General features: G+C 38.3%; 1 protein-coding gene across 3 annotated transcripts in view; it reads left to right on the forward strand.

Annotated features, from left to right (window-relative positions):
- The window catches only part of UBE2E2 (ubiquitin conjugating enzyme E2 E2), a 365295-nt gene extending 344814 nt beyond the window's left edge, over positions 1–20481 (forward strand). For all 3 annotated transcript variants that reach the window (XM_032267656.1, XM_032267665.1, XM_032267673.1), the window contains exon 6: positions 19630–20481. In XM_032267656.1, coding sequence (XP_032123547.1) covers positions 19630–19727 — 98 coding nt within the window. In that variant the 3' untranslated portion in view covers positions 19728–20481. The remainder of the gene's footprint in view (positions 1–19629) is intronic.
- The last annotated feature ends 588 nt before the right edge of the window (positions 20482–21069 follow it).

Consider the following 21069-nt stretch of genomic DNA (forward strand, 5'->3'; position numbering starts at 1 on the left):
ATTCTCAGACTGAGATAATATCCAAGAGTCTTTTTGAAGACACTGTCAGTCTTTACTAATGAATCTCTTGGTACCCTCCTTTAGTGGCTTTGAGAAAGGAAAGCCATCTTCTTTCTGGAGGAGAGGGTGCAGAAAACACCTCCACTGCCACACACACTACCCTCCCAAGGTGGGAGCTCAGTATTCCCACAAACCTTCTTTCTCTCCTTTTTCATGTTTTGTAATGGACTCCTGGAGCTGGCGGAGCCAGCTTATCTTAATAAGTCCTGAGGGAGATATTAATGTTTCCTTAGAATTTGGGATAGTTAATACCTCTTTTAGCATCCCTGGTTATTGATTCTGAAGCCGTAGCACATGTTGCTCAACTTATGCAGTTTTATTTAGCATTCCCAGTTTTAGATCTAGTTTGATAATGTCCATTATTTTATTTAGATCATGGAAATGATTGTTTTTCTCCCGTAATCACTACAAGTCACACACTGTTAATGTCTCTTGAAGATGCTTAGTCTTTCTGGTTTGGGTTAGGTAGGCCTATAATTAGTAGCCAGGTTTTTCTCCATTCCAAACTACAAAAACCCAACTTTGTCCTAATCACTTCATTTTAAACCCAGAGGAATTCCGTATTTCTAAATCTTGATAATGTTATGTATGTATGTATAATTTTTATTTTTATTGTAGATTCAGGGGATGCACATGAAGGTTTGTTACAAAGGTATATTGCATGATGCTGAAGTTTGGAGTTCTGTTGATCGTGTCATCCAGGTAGCGAACATAATACCCAGTAGAAAGTTTCTCAGCCCTTGCCCCCTTCCCCGATTTTCACTCTCCTTTTAAAGTCCTTAGTGCCATTTGTTCCCATTTTTATATCTGTGTGTGCCTAGGTTTAACTCCCACTTCTAAGTGAGAAAATACAGTATTTGGTTTTCTGTTTCTATGTGAATTCACTTAGGATAATGGCCTCTAGCTGCAGCCATGTTGCTGCAAAGGATGTGATTTTGTTCTTTTTATGGCTACATGCTATTCCATGGTGTATATATAGCACACACCTTTATCCATTCCACTGTTGATGGGCACCTGGGTTGATTTCATCCCTCTGCTTTTGTGAATAATGCTGCAGTGAACATAGAAGTGCAGGTGTCTTTTTGATAGAATAATCTATTTTCCTTTGAATATTTATCCAGTAATGAGATTTCTGGGTCAAATGGTAGTTTTTTGTTTTGTTTTGTTTTGTTTGTCTTGATAACATTATTTAGATGGACATGAGAGTCCTATATCCCTGGGGTGAAATTCTTTAATTGCTCCAAGTATTAGTCTCATGAAGATTAGGGTTCTCCACAAAAAAAAAAAAAAAGTTAGCAGGAAAGGAATGAGGTAGGATGAGGACTTAATTTACTAGAGATGAAACCCTGCTATAAAGCTATAGTGATAAAATCAGGAGTGAGTAAAGCAAGAGACAAATTAGTCCATTGAAAGAATAACAAGTACAGAATCAGGTCCAGGTACACATAGGAAGCTTGTGTATGATAAAGCTAACATTTCACATAAAAGTTAATATAAATATAGGAGAAAGTAAATAAGGGAGGATATTTCTAAAATACTGGAATGAATATAGAGGGACTTTATAAACATACATCAAATGAGAAAATATTAAGGAAAGATTGACTGCTTTGACTACTTAATTTTTTAAAATTTACATGTGGCCAGAGACATGATAAACTAGGTTAAAGGACAAATGATATACTGAGAGAAAATACTTTTTCCACACATAATGGATGATCCGTGTTATCCTTAGAAGTGCACTAAATTTATTTTGGCTGAGTACTAAACAGTCAGTATTAAAATCATTGAACAGCCTAAGGCAAAGCTGAATGTTCCTATCATCAAATGACTTTCTGAGATATATGAATAAATATGAAATTTTATTTTCAAGAGCTTAATATTATATTGAAGTATCAGTATGTTTCTAAGGTTTGTCATTATGAGGTACCAATATCATTTCTCAGTACTGCCAGCTGCTAGGTGGTTCCTCCACATTTGGAATACCTAAATAGATGCTGTTGTCACCTTATTAAAGCATGGATTTTGTGGGTTATGTATGCCAATAAGAGTTACTATTCATGGGGATTTTGCTATTAGGTTAATAAGCTTTCCTTTTTCTTGAATAGTAACAAAAGGTCAAGTCTTCTCAACTCCTACACGTAATAACTTAGCAGATGATGACACACTGTCATTGAAGCAATTTTACAAACTAAACCTGTGTGCAATGCTTAAACAAAATGCTTTGACTGCATAAAGAAAATGTGGTACATACGTACAATGGAGCACTATTCAACCATATAAAGGAATGGGATCCTCTGATTTGAATGGAATGGGATCCTGTGATTTGCAACAACAAGGATGGAACTGGAGGTCATTATGTTAAGCAAAATAAGCCAGACAGAGAAAGACAAGCTTCACATGTTCTCACTTGTAAGAGCTAAAAATTAAAACCATTGAACTTATGAAGATAGATTAGAAGAATGGTTACCAGAGACTTGGAAGGGTCATTGGTGACAGGTGCGAGGGAAGTGAGTACAGCTAATGGGTACGGTTAGAAAGAAAAAGACCTAGTATTTGCTAACACAACAGGGTGACTATAGTCAAATATAATTTAATTGTACATTTTAAAATAACTAAAAGAGTGTAACTGGATTGTCTGTAAAACAAAGGATACATGTTTGAGGGGATGGTTACCCCATTTGTCATTATGTGATTGTTATGTGTTGCATACCCATACCTGTATCAGACTATCTCATGTACCCCATCAATATATACACCTATTGTGTAACCACAAAAATTAAAAATTAAAAATTTTTGTAAAGAAAACACTTTGTAGGCTGCACTCATGACACACACCTATAGCCCCAGCTAATTAGAAGCCTGAGGCTAAAAGGATTGCTTGATCCCAGGAGTTTGAGGCTGTAGAACACCGTAATCATGCCTGTGGACAGGCACTGCACTCCATCCTTGATATGACGAGCCCTTGTCCCTAGAGAAAGAAAGCACTTTCTCAGTATTTAAGAAGCAGACCTAAGACTTCTACCATGACATTTTTATTTCTAATACTTTTGCATTCACACAATTACCAGATGTGCTACACTTTACGACAGCAGCTGTTGCTTGTTACCAAGTCATTCTCTTTTGGTACGGGTTGAATGTCCCTAATCTGGAAATTGAAATGCTGTTAAATCTGAAACTTTTTGAGCACCTACATGAGTCTTAGAGAAAATGCTCACTGGAGCAGTTCAGATTTTGGATTTTCAGATTGGGGTACTCAGCCTGTATTAGGACCTGCAGTGGATAATATTACAACCATATTTGTGCCAGCAGCCTTTTAACATGTGATAGCTGGTCTTCTCTCTCATTTTGAACATTTGTATGAATGCATGTATAGACCATGCCAAATCTTTCCTTCGTATATTACATAGTTTGTCTTTGGCTAAAAGAGATTTTTAGTCCCAAGTTATATTCAAAATGCTTACCAATATTTAAAAATCAGTATTCAGATATTAACAGTAAGTCCAAGTGATGGTATTATGCCTACTATATATGATAGTAACCTATATGATCTTTGATCTCCACAATTTCAGTAAACCTGGAAATGACATTAAATGAGGCATTTGGCTATTCAGTCTTCCAACGGCTAAGTCGGATTTTGACTAAGTAGTGAAGCCAAAGCTTAATTATAGTGTGTTTTCATTCCTTCATATTAGAAAAAAATGGATAAGGGCATGAACAAACTACTCACAGAAGAAATACAAATGGTGAACAAACATAAAAAAATGTTAAACCTTGGTAGGTTTGTAGACATCAAGTTAAATGCAGGTACAGCAATGACAGATTATTTTTCTGTTAGTTTGGCAACCAAAAAAAAATAAAAACCGATAATGAGTTGGTGAGACTGTCCAGAAAGAGAGTAAATTGTACATACTTTTATTGAAGGGCAGTTTGGGAGCATTTACCGAACATTTGAAATGTATATACTAGTTGAGCACCGTCCCTTAGAGGAATCTACCCTCCAGAAGTACTCAAACATGTTACAAGATTTATAGAAGACTCTAAAACAGTTCTAACAGCAAAAAATGAAAATCTAAATGTGATCATAAGGGGAATGGAAAAGTGAATGCTGACTCACTGTGCAAAGGAATACCTTATAGTTACTGAAACTAATGTGCTAGGTCAATATGTGCTGTCTCAGAAACATAACCACAGTATATTTTTACAGAAGAAAATGCAAGTTCCAGAATGTCTGTGTGATTTCTATTTAAATAAATAAAATATGGAAGGATGAGAGTCAAACCATTAACTGCCTCAAGGTGGAAGTGGGTATGAGGTTGAAGAGAAGGTAGTATTTTTTTTACTTCATACATACTTCTTTGTTATTTGAATTTATTATAATTCATATCTGTTGTGTTTAATTTTATAAAATATTTAAATAAAACTAGGCTAGACCAAATCATGGAATAAAAGTATTATAAAAGAAACAAAAATTAATTATTTCTCTCTTTGTAAGTCCAACCCACAGAAAGCCTCCAGTGACTTGGGGAGCTAAAAGAATAATGTTAATCAAAGATATAATGGAACAGCTGGAAGACAGTGGATCATAGCCTTGAAGAATCCAGCAAATGGCAAAGCGCAGACTTCAAATTCCAATAACAAAATAATTGTGTTTAAAAAAAAAAAAACACACAAAGGATTAAAGTGAAAGAATGCTGTCAAAATCACTGCCATGTCTCTATCTCTAACTTGCCAATAACCCTTGAGTAGAGAGAGGACATACATCTATGATGAAATCTACTTATGCTAGTACTTCAAAGGAACACCTCCCTTATGGCATGACTGTGCTATTTATGGCTGTTATTGTGTGTATCTACCTTATTTACTTATATTCTTCTAATTATCCATTCATGCAGTAAACATACAGGGTAAGGTTAAGAGGCATACAGAGATGACAGACCGTCCTTTGAGGGGAGAAATTTGTTTAGCACTGGTTCTCCAGTACCTGGAACTTAGTAGTGGCTTAGTAAACATTTGTTGAATGAATGCATGTGCTCTCCTCCAGTGAGAAAACAGATAAGTAAACAGACAACTTAAAGGCAATACAGATACACCTCATTTGACTGTGCTTTTGTGTTTCACATATACTGGTTTTTTGTTGTTGTTTTTGTGGGTTTTTTTTTTTTTTACAAATTGAAGGTTTGTAGCAAACCTGTGTCTGTCAGCCCCATTTTTCCAACAGCGTGTGCTCTTTTGTGTCTCTGTGTCACATTTTGGTAATTCTCACAATATTTCAAACTTTATTATTATATCTTTTAGGGTGTTCTGTGATCAGTGATCTTTGATGTTACAATTGTAAATGATTTGTAATGGCCTGTAAGTGTTCAAGTGAAAGGAAGAGTCACACGTCTCTCACTTTAAATTGAAAGCTACAGATGATTAAGCTTATTGAGGAAAGCATGTCAAAAGCCAAAATAGGCCATAAGTTAGGCCTCTTATGTCAAACATAGCCAGTTGTGAATGCAAAGGAAAAGTTATTAAAGGAAATACAAATACTACTTTGTTGAACACAGGAATGGTTTAAAAAAAAAAAAAAAAAAAAAGGCAACACAGCCTCACTGCTAATAAGGATTTAGTGGTCTGGATAGACAATCAAACCAGCTACAACACTCTCTTAAACCAAAACCTAATCCGGTGTAAAGCCCTAACTCTCTGCAGTCCTATGAAGGCTGAGAGGTGAGGAAGCTGCAGAAGAAAAGTTGGAAGCTAGCAGAGGTAGGCTCATAGGTTTAAAAAAAGAAGCCATCTTCCTAACATAAAATTGCAAGGTTGGGTAGTGACCAAGGCACAAGGCGGGTGCAAGATGTAGCAGCAAATGCTGATTTAAAAGCTATAGCAAGTTGTCCAGAAGATCTAGCTAAGATCATTGATAAAGGTGGCTACGTTAAACAGATTTTCAACATAGATGAAACAGCCTTCTGTTGAAAGAAGATAACAATCTAGGACTTTCATAGCCAGAGAGAAATTAATATCTGGCTTCACAGCTTCAAAGGACAGGCCAGCTCTCTTGGTGGGGGACTAATGCAGCTGGCGACTTCAAGTTAAAGCCAATGCCCATCTACTGTTCCAAAAACCCTGGGACTCTTAAAAACTATGCTGTGTCTGGCCAGGCTCAGTGGCTCACGCCTGTAATCCCAGCACTTTAGGAGGCTAAGGCAGGCAGATCACTTGAGGTCAGGAGGTCAAGACCAGCCTGGCCAACATGGTGAAACCTTGTCTCTACTAAAAATACCAAAAATTAGCTGGGCATAGTGGCAGGCACCTGTAATCCCAGCTACTGAGGAGGCTGAGACAGGAGAATCGTTTGAACCTGGGAGGCGGAGGTTGCAGTGAGCTGAGATCGCACCATTGCACTCCAGCCTGGGCAACAAGAGCAAAACTCCGTCTCAGGAAGGGAAAAAAAAAAAAAAAATACTGTGCTGTGTCTACTTTGTCTACTCTGCCTGTGTTCTGTGAATGGAAGAAGAAAGCTGGATGACAACACATCTTTTTATAGTATGATGTACTGAATATTTTAAGCCCACTTTTGAGACCTACCTCTCAGAAAAAAAAAGATTCTTTTTAAAATACTAGTACTCAAAGATCTAGTATCCAGAGTCTGTAAGGAACTTAAACAAATTTACAAGAAAAAAAAAAAAACACATTAAAAAGTGGGCAAAGAACATGAACAGACACTTCTCAAAAGAAAACATACATGTGGCCAATAAAAATATGAAAAAAAGCTCAACGTCACTCATTAGAGAAATGCAAATCAAAACCACAATGAGATATCATATCATGGCAGTCAGAATGGCCATTATTAACAAGTCAAAAAACAACAGATGCTGGCAAGGTTCCAGAGAAAAAGGAATGCTTTTACACACATATGTTCATTGCAGCACCATTCACAATCGCAAAGACATGGAATAAACCTAAATGCCCATCAATTATAGACTGGATAAAGAAAATGTGGTACATATACACCATAGAATACTATGCAGCCATAAAAAGGAACAAGATCATGTCCTTTGCAAGGACATTTATGGAGTTGGAAGCCATTATCCTCAGCAAACTAACACAGAAACAAAAAACCAAACACCACATGTTCTCATTTATAAGTGGGAGCTTAATGATGAGAACACATGGAAACATGGTTCTCATCATTAAGATGAGAACAACACACACTGGGGCCTGTCGAGGGAACAGGGAGGGGAGGGAGAACATCAGAAAGAATAGCTAAGGGATGCTGGGATTAGTACCTAGGTGATGGGATGATCCGTGCAGCAAACCACTATGGCACACATGTACCTGTGTAATAAACATGCACATCCTGCACATGTACCCCTGAACTTAAAGAAAAAAATATTTTTTTAATACTGCTACTGATTGATAATGCACCTGGTCATCCAAGAGGTCTGATAGAGATCTATAAGGAGTTGAATGTTGTTTTCATCCCTGCTAACACAGCATCCATTCTGAAGCCCATGGATCAAGGATTAAAACCCTTTCAAGTCTTATTATTTAAGGAAACTAAAAGTCTGGGTGTGGTGACTCATACCTGTAATCCCAGTGCTTTGGGAGGCTAGGTGGGAGGATCACTTAAGGCCAGGAGATTGAGGCCAGCCTGGGCAATATAGCAAGACCCTGTCTCAACAACAATAACAACAAAAGTTTAAAAGTTAGCCAGGCATGATGGTTTGTGTCTACAGTCCTAACTACTTCAAGGCTGATACAGGAGGATCACTTGAGCCCAGGAGCTTGAAGTTACAGTGAACTACAATCATGCCACTGCACTCCAGCCTGAGGAACAGAGCAAGAAAAGAATACTATTTCATGAGGCTATAGTTTCCATAGATGGTGATTCTCTGATGGATCTGGCCAAGGTAAATTGGAAACCTTGTAAAGGATTCACCATTCTAGATGCCATTAAGAGCATTTATGATTCATGGGAGAAGGTTAAAATATCCACAATAACCAAAGTTTTGAACAAGTTGTTACCAATTGTTGTGGACGCTTTTAGGGTTTCACAAACTTTATTGGAGGAAATAACTGCAGATGTAATAGAAATAGCAAGAGAACTAGAATTAGAGTCGAACCTGTAAATGTGACTGAACTGCTGTAACCTCATGATCAGACTTGAACAGATGAAGAGTTGCTTATTATGGATGAGCAAAGAAAGTGGTTTCTTAAGATGAAATCTACTGGTGAAGATTCTTTGAACATTGAAATGACAACAAAGGCTTTAGAATATTACATGTAAATTTAGCTGATAAAGCCATGGCAGGATTTAAGAGGATTGATTCCAGTTTTGACAGAAGTTCAAAATCAAAGAGCAACATCACATGCACAGAGAAATCCTTCTTGAAAGGGAGAGTCAAATCATTGTGGCAAACTTTATTGTTGTCTTATTGTAAGAAATTGCCATAGCCACCCCAGCTTTCAGTAAACTGATCAGTCAGCAGCCATCCACATTGAGGCAAGACCCTCCATCAGTGAAAGCTTCTGATTTGCTGAAGGTTCAGATGATTGTTAGCATTTTTAAACAATATTTTTAAGGTATGTACTTTTTTCTTTTTTTTTTAGTGGTACTTTAGGTTCTGGGGTACATGTGCAGATCATGCAGGGTTGTTGCATAGGTACATACATAACAAGGTGGTTTGCTTGTTTGAAGGGGGAATGGCTTGCCTCCATTCCCTCTTCATCTATATCTGGCATTTCTCCCCATGTTATCCTTCCCTACCCTCCCTACCCCATGCTATCCCTCCTCTAGCCAATCCCCCAACTGACCCCAGTGTGTGATGTTCCTCTGCTTTAGTCCACGTGTTCTCACTGTTCAACACCCACCTGTGAGTGAGAACATACAGTGTTTGGTTTTCTGTTCTTGTGTCAGTTGGCTGAGTATGATAGTTTCCAGATTCATCCAAGTCCCTAAAAAGGACATGAACTCATCATTTTTTACAGCTGCGTAGTATTCCATGGTGTATATGTGTCACATTTTCTTTGTCCAGTCTATCATTCATGGGCCTTTGGGTTGGTGTCAGGTCTTTGCTGTTGTACACAGTGTCGCAATAAACATAGGTCTGTGTGTGTCTTTATAATAGAATGATTTATAATCCTTTGGGTATATACCCAGTAATGGGATTGCTGGGTCAAATGGAATTTCTGTTTCTAGATCCTTGAGGAATTGCCACACTGTCTTCCACCATGGTTGAACTAATTTACACTCCCACCAACAGTGTAAGAGTGTTCCTGTTTCTCCACATCCCCTCCAGCATCTGTTGTCTCCAGATTTTTTAATGATTGCCATTCTAACTGGCTTGAGATGATACCTCAATGTGGTTTTGATTGGCATTTCTCTAATGACCAGTGATGAAGAGCATTTTTTCATATGTTTCTTGGCCTCATATATGTCTTCTTTTGAGAAGTGTCTGTTCATATGCTTTGCCCACTTTTGAATGGGTTTGTTTTTTTCTTGTAAATCTGCTTTAGTTCTTTGTAGATTCTGGATATTAGCCCTTTGTCAGATATGTACTTTTTTAAGGCATGATGCTATTGCACACATAATAGACTACAGTATAGTGTAAACATGCACTGGGAAACCAAAACAATATGTGTGACTCACTTTATGGTGACATCACTTTATCGTGGCAGTCTGTAACCAGACCTGTAATATTTCCGAAGTATGCCTGTATTTGTCGTACAATGATAGAGATATGAACAGGCAAATCAGAGATGGGACACATAAGACTGCCAGGAAGCCCCTGGAAGACATCTCAAGGAGGCTATGCTTGAACTAAATGTTGAGAAATGAGTAAAAGCCTGCCAGGTGAAAAAGTAGAAAAGGTTATCCCAGAGGAACCAACATAAACAAAGATACATAGTAATGAAAAAACAGAGCTTATTTTTTTATTGCGTATTTTAGTAACTTGTTTCAGGTAATCAGATGTCCCAGAAAATACCCCAAATTTTTAAAATATTTTACTTTAAGTTTTTTTTGTTGGTGTTTTTTTTTGTTTTTTTTGTTTTTTTTGTTTTTTGTTTTTGTTTTTTTTTGAGACCGAGTTTCACTCATGTTACCCAGGCTGGAGTGCAATGGCGCGATCTTGGCTCACCGCAACCTCCGCATCCTGGGTTCAGGCAATTCTCTGCCTCAGCCTCCTGAGTAACTGGGATTACAGGTATGCGCCACCATGCCCAGCTGATTTTTTGTATTTTTAGTAGAGACGGGGTTTCACCATGTTGACCAGGATGGTCTCGATCTTGACCTCGTGATCCACCCGCCTCGGCCTCCCAAAGTACTGGGATTACAGGCGTGAGCCACCGCACCCGGCCTAAGTTTTAAAAATTCTTATGGTAATGTCATGTAACATCCTGTCTAATGTCAGATCTGATCATATTAAACACATTTTGCAAGGGTGCCATATGACAAAGGGCTTTTATTTCAAGTAAATGGTGAAATTGTTGATCCTTTTAATATTTTTTAAATTTTTTATTTATTTATTTTTGAGGTAGCGTCTCACTCTGACACCCAGGCTGGAGTGCAGTGGCATAACCATAGCTCCCCTCAATCTTGAACTCCTGAGCTCAAGGGATCCTCCAGATTGGCTGGGACTATAGGCATGTACCACCACACCCAGCTAATTTTTAAAACTCTATGTGGAGGCAGGGTCTTGCCATATTGACCAGGTTAGTCTCAAACCCATGCCCTCTATGAGCAGGGCTTATTTAAAAAGCTTTAAGTCATTTATTACGGTTAAAACATGAGGTGAGAAGGTTAGAAAGATAAAGTCTATATCACAGAAGACCTTGGGAGCCATGCTGACTTCGGATTTTATCTGAAGAGAATGTCTTTAAAAAGACAATTAGATTTATATTCTTAAAAGATGCACACAAATACTTATTTGTCTTCAATTTGTATATGCTTTTCAAGGATTAATTTATTTAATTCTCATAAACTATGGAGTAGATACCATTATTCTCCCTATTTTGCAGTTGAGAAAACTGAGGCACATAGGGATTAAGTAATTAACCCAAGTAATTAGTAATTTAGTAATTAGTTAAGTAATTAGCCCAAGGTAACCAGACTCAGTGGTGGAACTGAGGTATAAACCCAGACCTTCTGGATCCAATGCCCATGCCCTTTTCCACAGTGCTATACTATTTTTGTTTGTGTTTCTTCAAGATGTGTATGTTTTCTTATGAAAGGGAAATTTTTAAAAATTTAATGTAATTTCTTCCATACCACCTACCAACCAACCAAGATAGAATGTTCTTTGGTCTTGCAGAGTCAGCAACAGTTCAGCAGTCTGCCATTTTCTCCATTTGCTCGGGATTCACTTTCCTCTTACCACTTAGCTGCTACTTTTCCATTTTAGCCTGGATTTTCAATTTTAGTTTCAGGTGTACATGTGCAAATTTGTTATATAGGTCACAGGGCTTTGGTGTACAGTTTGTTTTGTCACCTAGGTAATAAGCATAGGTAGTTTTTCTATCCTCACCCTTCTCCCACCCACCATCCTCAAGTAGGCCCCAGTGTCTGTTGTTTGCTTCTTTGTGTCCATAGGTACTGAATGTTTAGCTCCCACTTATAAGTGAGAACATGCAGTATTTTATTTTCTCTTCCTGTGTTTGCTTAAGATGATGGCCTCCAGCTTTATCCATGTTGCTGTAAAGGACGTGATCTCATTCTTTTTTATGACTGCGTAGCATTCTTTTGTGTATATGTACCACAGCTTTTTATTTATCCAATCTACCCCATTGATGGGCATTTAGGTTGATTCCACATCTTTGGTACTGTGAATAGGGCTATGATGAACATACACATACATGTTTCTTTATGGTAGAAAGATTATATTCCTTCAGGTGTATACCCAGTAATGGCATTGCTGGGTTAAATGATAATTCTGCTTTGAGTTCTTTGAGAAATCACCACCTGCTCTCCACAGTGGTTTGTGGAAATGCTTTACATTCCCACCAGCAGTGTATAAGTGTTTCCCTCTTTTTCATAACCTTTCCAGTATCTCTTATTTTTTGACATTTTAATAATGGTCATTCTGACTGGTATCATGATGATATATCTCATTTTGATTTTGATTTGCATTTCTTTAATGATGAGTGATCATTTTTTCATATGCTTGTTTGGCTGCATATATGTCTTCTTTTGAGAAATGTCTGTCTGTGTCCTTTGCCCACCTTTTAATGGGGTTGGTTTTTTGCTTGTAAATTTAAGTTCCGTATAGACTCTAGATATTAGAACTTTGTCAGATGCATAGTTGGCAGATATTTTCTCCTGTTCTGTAGAGTTTCTATTTATTCTGTTGATAGTTTGTGTGTGTGTTTTGCTTGTTTGGTTGGTTTTTTGCTGTGCAGACTCTCTTTCATTTAATTAGGTCCCATTTGTTCATTTTTGGTTTTGTCACAGTTGCTTTTGGAGTCTTCATCATGGAATTTTTGCCTAGGTCTGTGTCCAGAATGGTATTTCCCAAGTTGTCCTCCAGGGTATTTATAATTTTAGGTTTTACATTTAAGTCTTGAATCTATCTTGGTTGATTTTTGTATGTGGTGTAAGGAAGGGGTCCAGTTTCAATCTTCTGTATATTAGCCCAGCACCATTTATTGAATAGGGAGTCTTTTCCCCATTGCTTATTATTGTCCACTTTGTCAAAGATCAGATGGTCGTAAATCTGTGGCATTATTTCTGGGCTTTTTAATTTGTTCCACTGGTCTATGTGTCTGTTTTTGTGCAAGTATCATGCTGTTTTGGTTACGATAGCTTTGTAGTATGCTTTGAAGTCAGGTCATGTGACACTTCTAGCTTTATTCTTTTTGCTTAGTATTGCTTTGGCTATTCTGGCTGTTTTTGGTTCCAAATGAATCTTAAAATAGTTTTTTCTAATTCTGTGAAGAATGTCATTGATACTTTGACAGAAATAGCATTGAATCTGTAAATTGCTTTTGGCAGTATGGCCATTTTAACAGTCTTCTTCCTATCCCCGAGCATGGAATGTTTTTTCATTTGTTTTTGCCACCTCCGATTTCTTTGAGCAATGATTTGTAATTCTCATTATAAAGATCTTTACCTCCCTGGTTAGCTGTATTTTATCCTTTTTGTGGCTATTGTGAATGAGATTGTATTCTTGTTTTGGCTGTCAGCCTGTTTGGTGTTGGTGTATAGAAATGCTACTGATTTTCGTGCATTGATTTTGTATCCTGAGACTTTGCTGAAGTTGTTTATCAGATCAAGGAGCTTTTGGGCAAGGACAGTGGGGTTTTCTAGGGTATAGAATCATATCGTCTACAAACAGGTATAGTTTGACTTCTTCTCTTCCTATTTGAATGCCTTTTCTTTCTTTTTCTTGCCTGATTGCTCTGGCTAGGAATTCCAGTGTAATATTGAATAAGAGTAGTGAGAGAGAGCATCCTTGTTTTGTTCAGGATTTCAAACGAGTATGCTTCTAGCTTTTGCTCATTTAGTGTGATGTTGGCTGTGGGGTTTTCATAGAGAGCTCTTGTTGTTTTGAAGTATGTTCCTTCAGTACCTGGTTTGTTGAGAGTGTTTAACAAGATGATATGTTGAATTTTAAAAGCGTTTTCTGCATCTGTTGAGATGGTCATGTGGTTTTTTTTTTTTGCATTCTGTTTATGTGATGAATCACATTTGTTGATTTGCATATGTTGAGCCAACCTTGCATCCCAGGGATAAAATCTACTTGTTGATAGTGGATTAGCTTTTTTGTATGCTGCTGGATTCAGTTTGCTAGTATTTTGTTGAGGATTTTTGCATCTACATTCATCAATCCCTTTTAGTCTTGATCTTTGTCTCTGTTCTCCCTTTTCTAGACAGGACTATAAACCCTTTGGCTTCCAAGATACCCAGTGTAGCTCCATCCATTAAAGAGGCAAAGTAGGAGTTGTCTGAGCCTTTTTCTTTTAGAATCAAAGGTGCACATACCACAAATCTCAAAAAATGGGAAGAGGTAGAATATGCATAACAATCTTTTTTTTTTCTTTTTTTTCTTTTTTTTTTTTTTTGTAAAGACAGGGTCTCACTCTGTCACTCTGGCTGGAGTGCAGTGGCACAATCATGGCTTACTATAATCATGACCTCCTGGGCTCCAGTGAACCTCCTATCTCAGCCTACCAAGTAGCTGGGACCACAGGTACATGCCACTACACTCAGCTATTTTTTATGTTTTTATTTTTATTTTTGTAGAGATGGGTTCTCACTGTGTCGCCCAGTCTTGATCTCAAAATCCTCAGCTCAAGCTATCCTCCCGCCTCAGCCTCCCAAAGCTCTGAGCTTACAGGCATGAGCCAGTGTGCCCAGTCAGTATTCACTCACTTGCAAATAGTGATGGTTAGTTCACAAGTATATACGCTTTGCTTCTGAATTGTGTAGGGAGACAGAGGTGAGATGAGTAAGGGAGGAAGTAGAGATGAGTAAGAAGAAGGCATGTTCTGCTTCATCAGTAATCTTGCAGTCTTACACTTTCATTCAGGTTAGTATTTTATGGCTGATATTTTGTCAACAAAAATGCTATAATACTAAAAACAGTAGCTCTTCCTGTAATCATACCACTTTCAGAGGCCAAGGTGGGAGGACACTTGCAGCCAGGAGTTTAAGACCAGCCTAGGCAACATAGGGAGACCTCGTCTCTACGAAAAAAAAAAAAAAAAAAAATTAACTGGACATGGTGATGTGTGCCTATAGTCCCAGCTACTCAAGAGGTTGTGGTAGAAAGATTGCTTGAGCCCAGGAATCCAGGCTGAAGTGAGCCATTATCCTGCCACCGCATTCCAACCAGGGCAACAGAGCAAGACCTTATCTCAAAAAAAAAAAAAAAGAGAGAGAGAGAGAGAGAGATGATTTTTATTAAACAGATGAGGAAATGTGGTTTAGAGGAAAGCTTTGTATACCCAACTTCCATCTCTATGATTTTCTATTAATCACACCATAGGTCCTATACCTCTGCCTCAGGGAACCTCTAATACATGCCATACTGGTATTTGGGAGAGTTAAGTGCTTAAAGTTGTCCAACCCTGCTCTGTATTAGCCTGAACATGCTCCTCTTTTCAAAAGTGTAAATAATTATTGAACAAAAACAGAAAATGTAGGAGACTTTTATTTCAGTTTACTTATCTACTGATTAATTTTGTGGCTTTTCTTTAGTAAAGATGAGGAAAATGGACAGATGATAATCCCAAATATTAATAAAGATTTGGGAAAATAGTAATCTAGAAACCCAAAATGATGAGAAATATTTTCTTCTTGTTAGAGAAATAGGGTACAGCAATTTATGTTTGGAAACTGACTTGGATGGCAGAGTGAGACCCTGTCTCAAAAAAAAAAACCATTGATTGATAACTTGGTTGTTATAAGTAGAATTTTCAATGCTGCAAAAGAAGTAGCACTTGAATATAAATTTCCTCAGCAAGGCAATTTACTTCTATAGAAGGGTGCAGCTCACAGATGGAACCTGGACAAGGGAGGGAAAGGGGTACTTATGCCTGAAGGAGGTCGCCCCTACTGCTGTGTCATTCCCCTATTGGCTAGGGTTAGACCTCACAGTCTAGTCTCCTTCCGATTGGCTATTTTAAAGGGAGCAGGGATACGAGCCATAGTGGCAGGGCAGGTGGTTTGGCGGGAAGGATGGTTATGGGCAGGTCATAGCAGGTAGGCAGAGGTCAAAGCAGGAGACCAGAGCAGGTGACTGGAACAGGTGACCGGGATGAGTCAGGACAGGACAGGGGACTGGGGGAACAGATGTGAACTATTGATTAGAACTGGTGGAAAAGGTTGTTTACTGAAACTACAAGGAAGTTAAACTTTAAAATAGAGAATTAAAGAATAAGAGAGCTGAACATACTGACATACTGGTTATTTGAAGAGAAACTTGGGGTTCACTATATCTAACATGGTTTTTATTTTTTTATTACTAGGTTTGTTTTGCTAGATTTGTTACTTTTATTTAGCATTTATTAGGTTTGACATTCTGCTAAGAAACAGTATTTTCAGACTTTGACATTGAAAAGTCCTCCCTTAATTAAGCATATACAGTTTACCATTTTCAGCAGAGATCCATTTTCACAACTAGTTCTTCAGGATTATTCCACTGAACTGGATCTTTATGTGCAGCATACGAAAAAGTGTTTAGGAGTCTTTTTCTCCTTTCATGAAATAGTAGTTTAAACACTAGCTACTGGGAGTAATATTCAGAAAATCATAGGGACATGTAAATTGATATGAGAAGATAGTTACTATGTTTAATAGAACATTAATTCTGTCACCCAGGCTGGAGTGCAATGGCATGATCACAGCTCACTGCAGTCTTAAACTTCTGGGCTCAAGCAAGCCTCCCAAATAGGCTGGACTACAGGGGCACACCACCACACTTGGCTAAGTTTTGTTATTTTTTTGTGGAGATGGGTGTCTCACTGTGTTGCCCAGGCTGGGCTTCAACTCGTAGCCTCAAGCTATCCGCCACCTTCAGACTCCCAAAGTGTTGGAATTATAGATGTGAGCCATCACACCGAGCCAATAACATGATTTTTTTTAACTCCTTCATTTTATATTTTTACTTTATCCCTTCATTTTATACTGTAAACAAATTTAGGATTTTCATCACTTCCAAAGATACATGTTTGGTAATGGTCCTCACAGCGTTGTTTTTAAAGCAAAAGTTGGAGAATACCCAAACATCTGAAAACATAAAATTGGTTCTTAATTCAGGTGTTAGAAATGATGAAGTAGATCGACAATTATTTATGTAAAAAGTTATTTACCATATTGACATAAAAATCGTATAGTTATTTTTTAAAAGATTACAAAAGCAGAATAGTTAATCCCTTTTTTTTTACATGATATGTTTAGAAGTATAGGAAGAAAACATGCCAAGATGTTAACAGTAGTTTTCTTTGCGTGGATTTATACATGAGATGGTCTTTTCTTTCAACTTTCTTGCATATTGTCTGAGGTGATTTTTAATTACTGTTTTATAGTTAGTTAGCATGTATAATTTTACAGGTGGAAAAAAATATTTTTTAAATCAAATTTGAAAATGTGAAAGAACCTTGAAAGCAATTAAACGTTATTTAAGCATGCAAAAAAGTTTATACAATGTACACTAATTGTGTTACCAACACTCCAACTTGTTTTTCATTGTTTCTCCTTTTGCCTGTACTGAAATACTATTAATACTTGATAGGACACATTTTCCCACCCTACAGCTTCTTGTTCCCTTTATTCTTTATTTGTTTCCTTCTGCCCACTTTGAACTGAAGTGACAGACCTGTCTTATTCCCAGTGTGTACACTCTGGATGTGGGTACAGTTTGAGGTGGAACATGAACATCATTGTCATTCTTCTGACTTTGAGCCTTCCCTCAATCAGTAAGTTAGAATGGCTCTTTAGTGTGTTTCACTAATATAAGTTCTATTTAATTAAGCACCTATCTTGAGTGATAAAAACTTAAGCTATTAAGGATGCCCACGTTTAACCTTAGTCTTTGCATTCTAGAATGCCAGGAATCAGAACGAGATCATTTTTTTCAAAGATAGACCCTTTCTACTCTAATGTCATTACTTAGGCTCAACTGAAAGGCCACATTTCGGAAATAGTATCCTGGCCAATTCCCAGGTATTTTGTGTCTGCATTTGGTATTGCTGGTTTAAATCTTGTGAATCTTGACTGGACTGGTTTAAATGGTAGAGTTTTGGTTTCAACATCTGGGAAAATTAAGGAGAAGAATCACAAAGAGTAGGCAGAAAGGCAAAAGTTCTGAACGAACCCACATGCCAAGTAATCTACTAATTGTGGTATAAGTGAATGTAGGAAACTGGCTTCTCCCTAGAATAATTATTACAAGATAAGCCCAGTTCCAAGAGAACTTGAGCAAGGTCTTGTTGAGCAGCTTTCAAAGCCTTTGTTATCATCTGCCTGAGCAGATGGATTAAAAGGTAGTGTTTCTGTTACACCTTTCATATTGAGAACCTATGACTGACTATGAATGTCTTACAGGGCTAGAGGAGGATCTTCCCAAGTTGCAGGTGGTGTTGGACCACACACATACTTCCAGATTCTCTACGATTTTTCCTACTAAACATTAACTTTTCATGATTTTTCTCATTTTCCCTTTTGGTTCCTTCCTACCTGTCTGCTCTAATACTCCCAAATTCTCAATACCAAAAAAGGGGGGAAAAATCAGGGAAAGAGTAAAATTAGAGAATTGAAGGGAAAAGATCTGGGATCTTTAGGAACCTGAGTTACTTTTTTTAAATTAATTAATTTTGGGGGGGGGTCTTTTTTTTAAAAGAAGGTCTCATTCTCTCACCCAGGCTGATGTGCAATGGCACGATTGTAGCTCACTACAGGCTCAAACTCCTGGACTCAAGTGATCCTGCTGCTTCAGCCTTCCAAAGTACTGGTATTATAAGCATGAGCCACTGTGCCTCAATTTTTCTAATTAAACATTGACCCAATCAATATTCCAGATAGAAAGCTTTCTCCCGGTACCCTGTAGTTAAGAGGGTGAACTCTGGCTCCAAGCCCTGCTCCACCCCTTGCTCCATGTTGGGAAAGTGACTGAGCCTTCTTATGCTCCAGTTTCCTCGTGTGTCAGCTCCTCAGAAATCCATGTCATTTAACATGTTAGAGTTTTAGGACATGGTAAATCATGGTGAGTGTCAGCTATTAGTAACATCTATTAGTATTTTTGCAATAATGAGCTATGTAGATTGGATGTTCCCAAATTTTGAGGAAGAAGTGGACAATCCCTCACCTCTTTTGACTGGTCCAGCTCAGACTCTGCTGCCTCCTTAGAGAAGATAATCCGGCAGGAGAGTGCCACTTGCCTGTGGTGCCAGCCTAGGCTAAGGAGTTGTCCAGACCTCCAGACTTCTTCCCAAGAGAGCTCATCAAGAGCCCTGGAGTCCCCCTCCCATAGCCCACCTGCATTTTCTCCATGAAGTATCTACTTGAAGACAAATAGCTCACACCTGTAATTCCAGCACTTTGGGAGGCTGAGGCAAGAGGATCACTTAAGCCCAGGAGTTTGAGACTAGCCTGGACAATATAGTGAGACTGCATCTCTACAAAAAAATTTAAAAATTAGCCAGGCATTGTTACACACACCTTTGGTCCCAGCTTCTCAGGAGGCTGAGGCAGGAGGAGGATTGCTTGATCCCAGGAGGTCAAGGCTACAGTCAGCTGTGATCACGCCTCTGCACTCTAGCCTAGATGACAGAGCAAGACCCTGACTCAAAAGAAAAAATATACAAAGGGAGCAGGGTGAGAAGTATGTGGTGGGGACAGGGAAAGAGAATAAGGCTTGTCAAGAAATATGATAAGAGCTATCAATAAAACAGAAAGACTCTTTGGGCAGCTGGTGTGAAATACAGTCTGTCAGCAGCAGGTCACTGGCTCAGCCGCAGCAGTGGTGGTCCAGTTTAGAAGAGTAGTGTCTCATCTCCTCCCCTCTTGCTGCTTGCCAGCTTTCTAAACACTCCTTCCCCAGCGGTGCTGGTACTTACTGACTCCCAACTCTGCTTTCCTTGCAGCTGACCCTCTGGTGGGCAGCATCGCCACACAGTACATGACCAACAGAGCAGAGCACGACCGGATGGCCAGACAGTGGACCAAGCGGTACGCCACATAGGGGCCTGCTGCCTGCTGCCCCCGCCGGACCTGTGCAAGCACATTCACCAAGTGCATCGGTAGCCCTACCCACCCCTCCAGACCTCGGTTCTTATTTTCCTGTTTTTATTAAATTTGGAACCATTTTGTGATGGTATGTTGTCCATCTTCCCATCCCACTTCTTCCTGCCCCACTTCCTCTCTCCCACGCTTTCTTTTTTCTCTCATTTTATTCCCTTGTTGATTTCTATTAACTTGAAAGATTTGGGATTTTTTTCCCACCTCATCATAGATGGGAACTTTTGTTTTCAGTGCAAACAATGTTGGACCTGTAATAGTAAGAGCTTTCTTACAAAGCTTTGTATTACTGTGTGGTTTTGTTTTTTTTGTTGTTGTTTATTTTATTTTGATTTTTTTTTTCTTTTATGTGATCTTTGGGAAAACACATTCAGAATTATATCTCGTTTCTACTTAAATGTAGTGCTTAGGGTTAATTTTTTGTACTGAAGTCTTTATTGGTGGGTGCATGCTACTGGGAACAAGTTTTTGTACAAGAGCTTCAATCAGAATCACTGTGCATTACTGAGACTCTGTTTATCACTAGCCTTCTGTCCCACAACACAGAAGACTGTTGGATTGAACAAAATAATATGTATTTTGATTTACTTAAAGTGCTTGTAAATTTCTTAGGGACCTGCCACTTTTGACTGTGGATCAGTTGATGTACACTTGTATTATTAAAGCACTCAATAAATCACTGTGGCTGATAAAATGCACTTCTGGTAACCCGACATTTGCTTTGTGTCCTGGTGACCGCTGTAGCCTTACGTGCAGTGAGGCTTGTCTAATTCAATTACAGGTTCAAGTGTATTTTTCATCTCAAACCTCTAACCTCTAATATTTCTTTGTAGTTGAGTTGCTTAGCATGTGGAATTTCTCCAGCTGTCAGTAGCCTGATGATTTTATGGTTGTTATAGTAGATTGCTATCATTTAACATATTGACTGGGCATTTTTCTGTTACAACCTTCTTTATCAACAATTAAAATATGTAACTCCAAAAATAGCCTTCTGGTGAAAGTGAAGTCTGAGCTACTCATTGTGTTCAGCCACTTTCGACTTTATTTCTCTCAAAATTGTTACAGTGATTGCCCTCAAGCTTTGTTTTGTTATTTTTTTTCTCCATGATTTTAGCAAAGAAGTAAACTCAACTGTATTGGTCACGGTCAACACATTCAATGACAAGGGTGTCTGTCTGGCTTCACCTTCAGGCTATTTTAGTGTGCAGCTATAGGAGGCAGAGGAAACATGTGGGTGTTGTAGTTTCTAGAACACACTGACTTGCCGATTGATAATTCAGGGTTCT

The sequence above is a fragment of the Sapajus apella genome, unplaced genomic scaffold, assembly GCF_009761245.1.
Source record: "Sapajus apella isolate SASKATOON/1434 unplaced genomic scaffold, GSC_monkey_1.0 scaffold4, whole genome shotgun sequence".
In the NCBI taxonomy this organism is placed as follows: domain Eukaryota; kingdom Metazoa; phylum Chordata; class Mammalia; order Primates; family Cebidae; genus Sapajus; species Sapajus apella.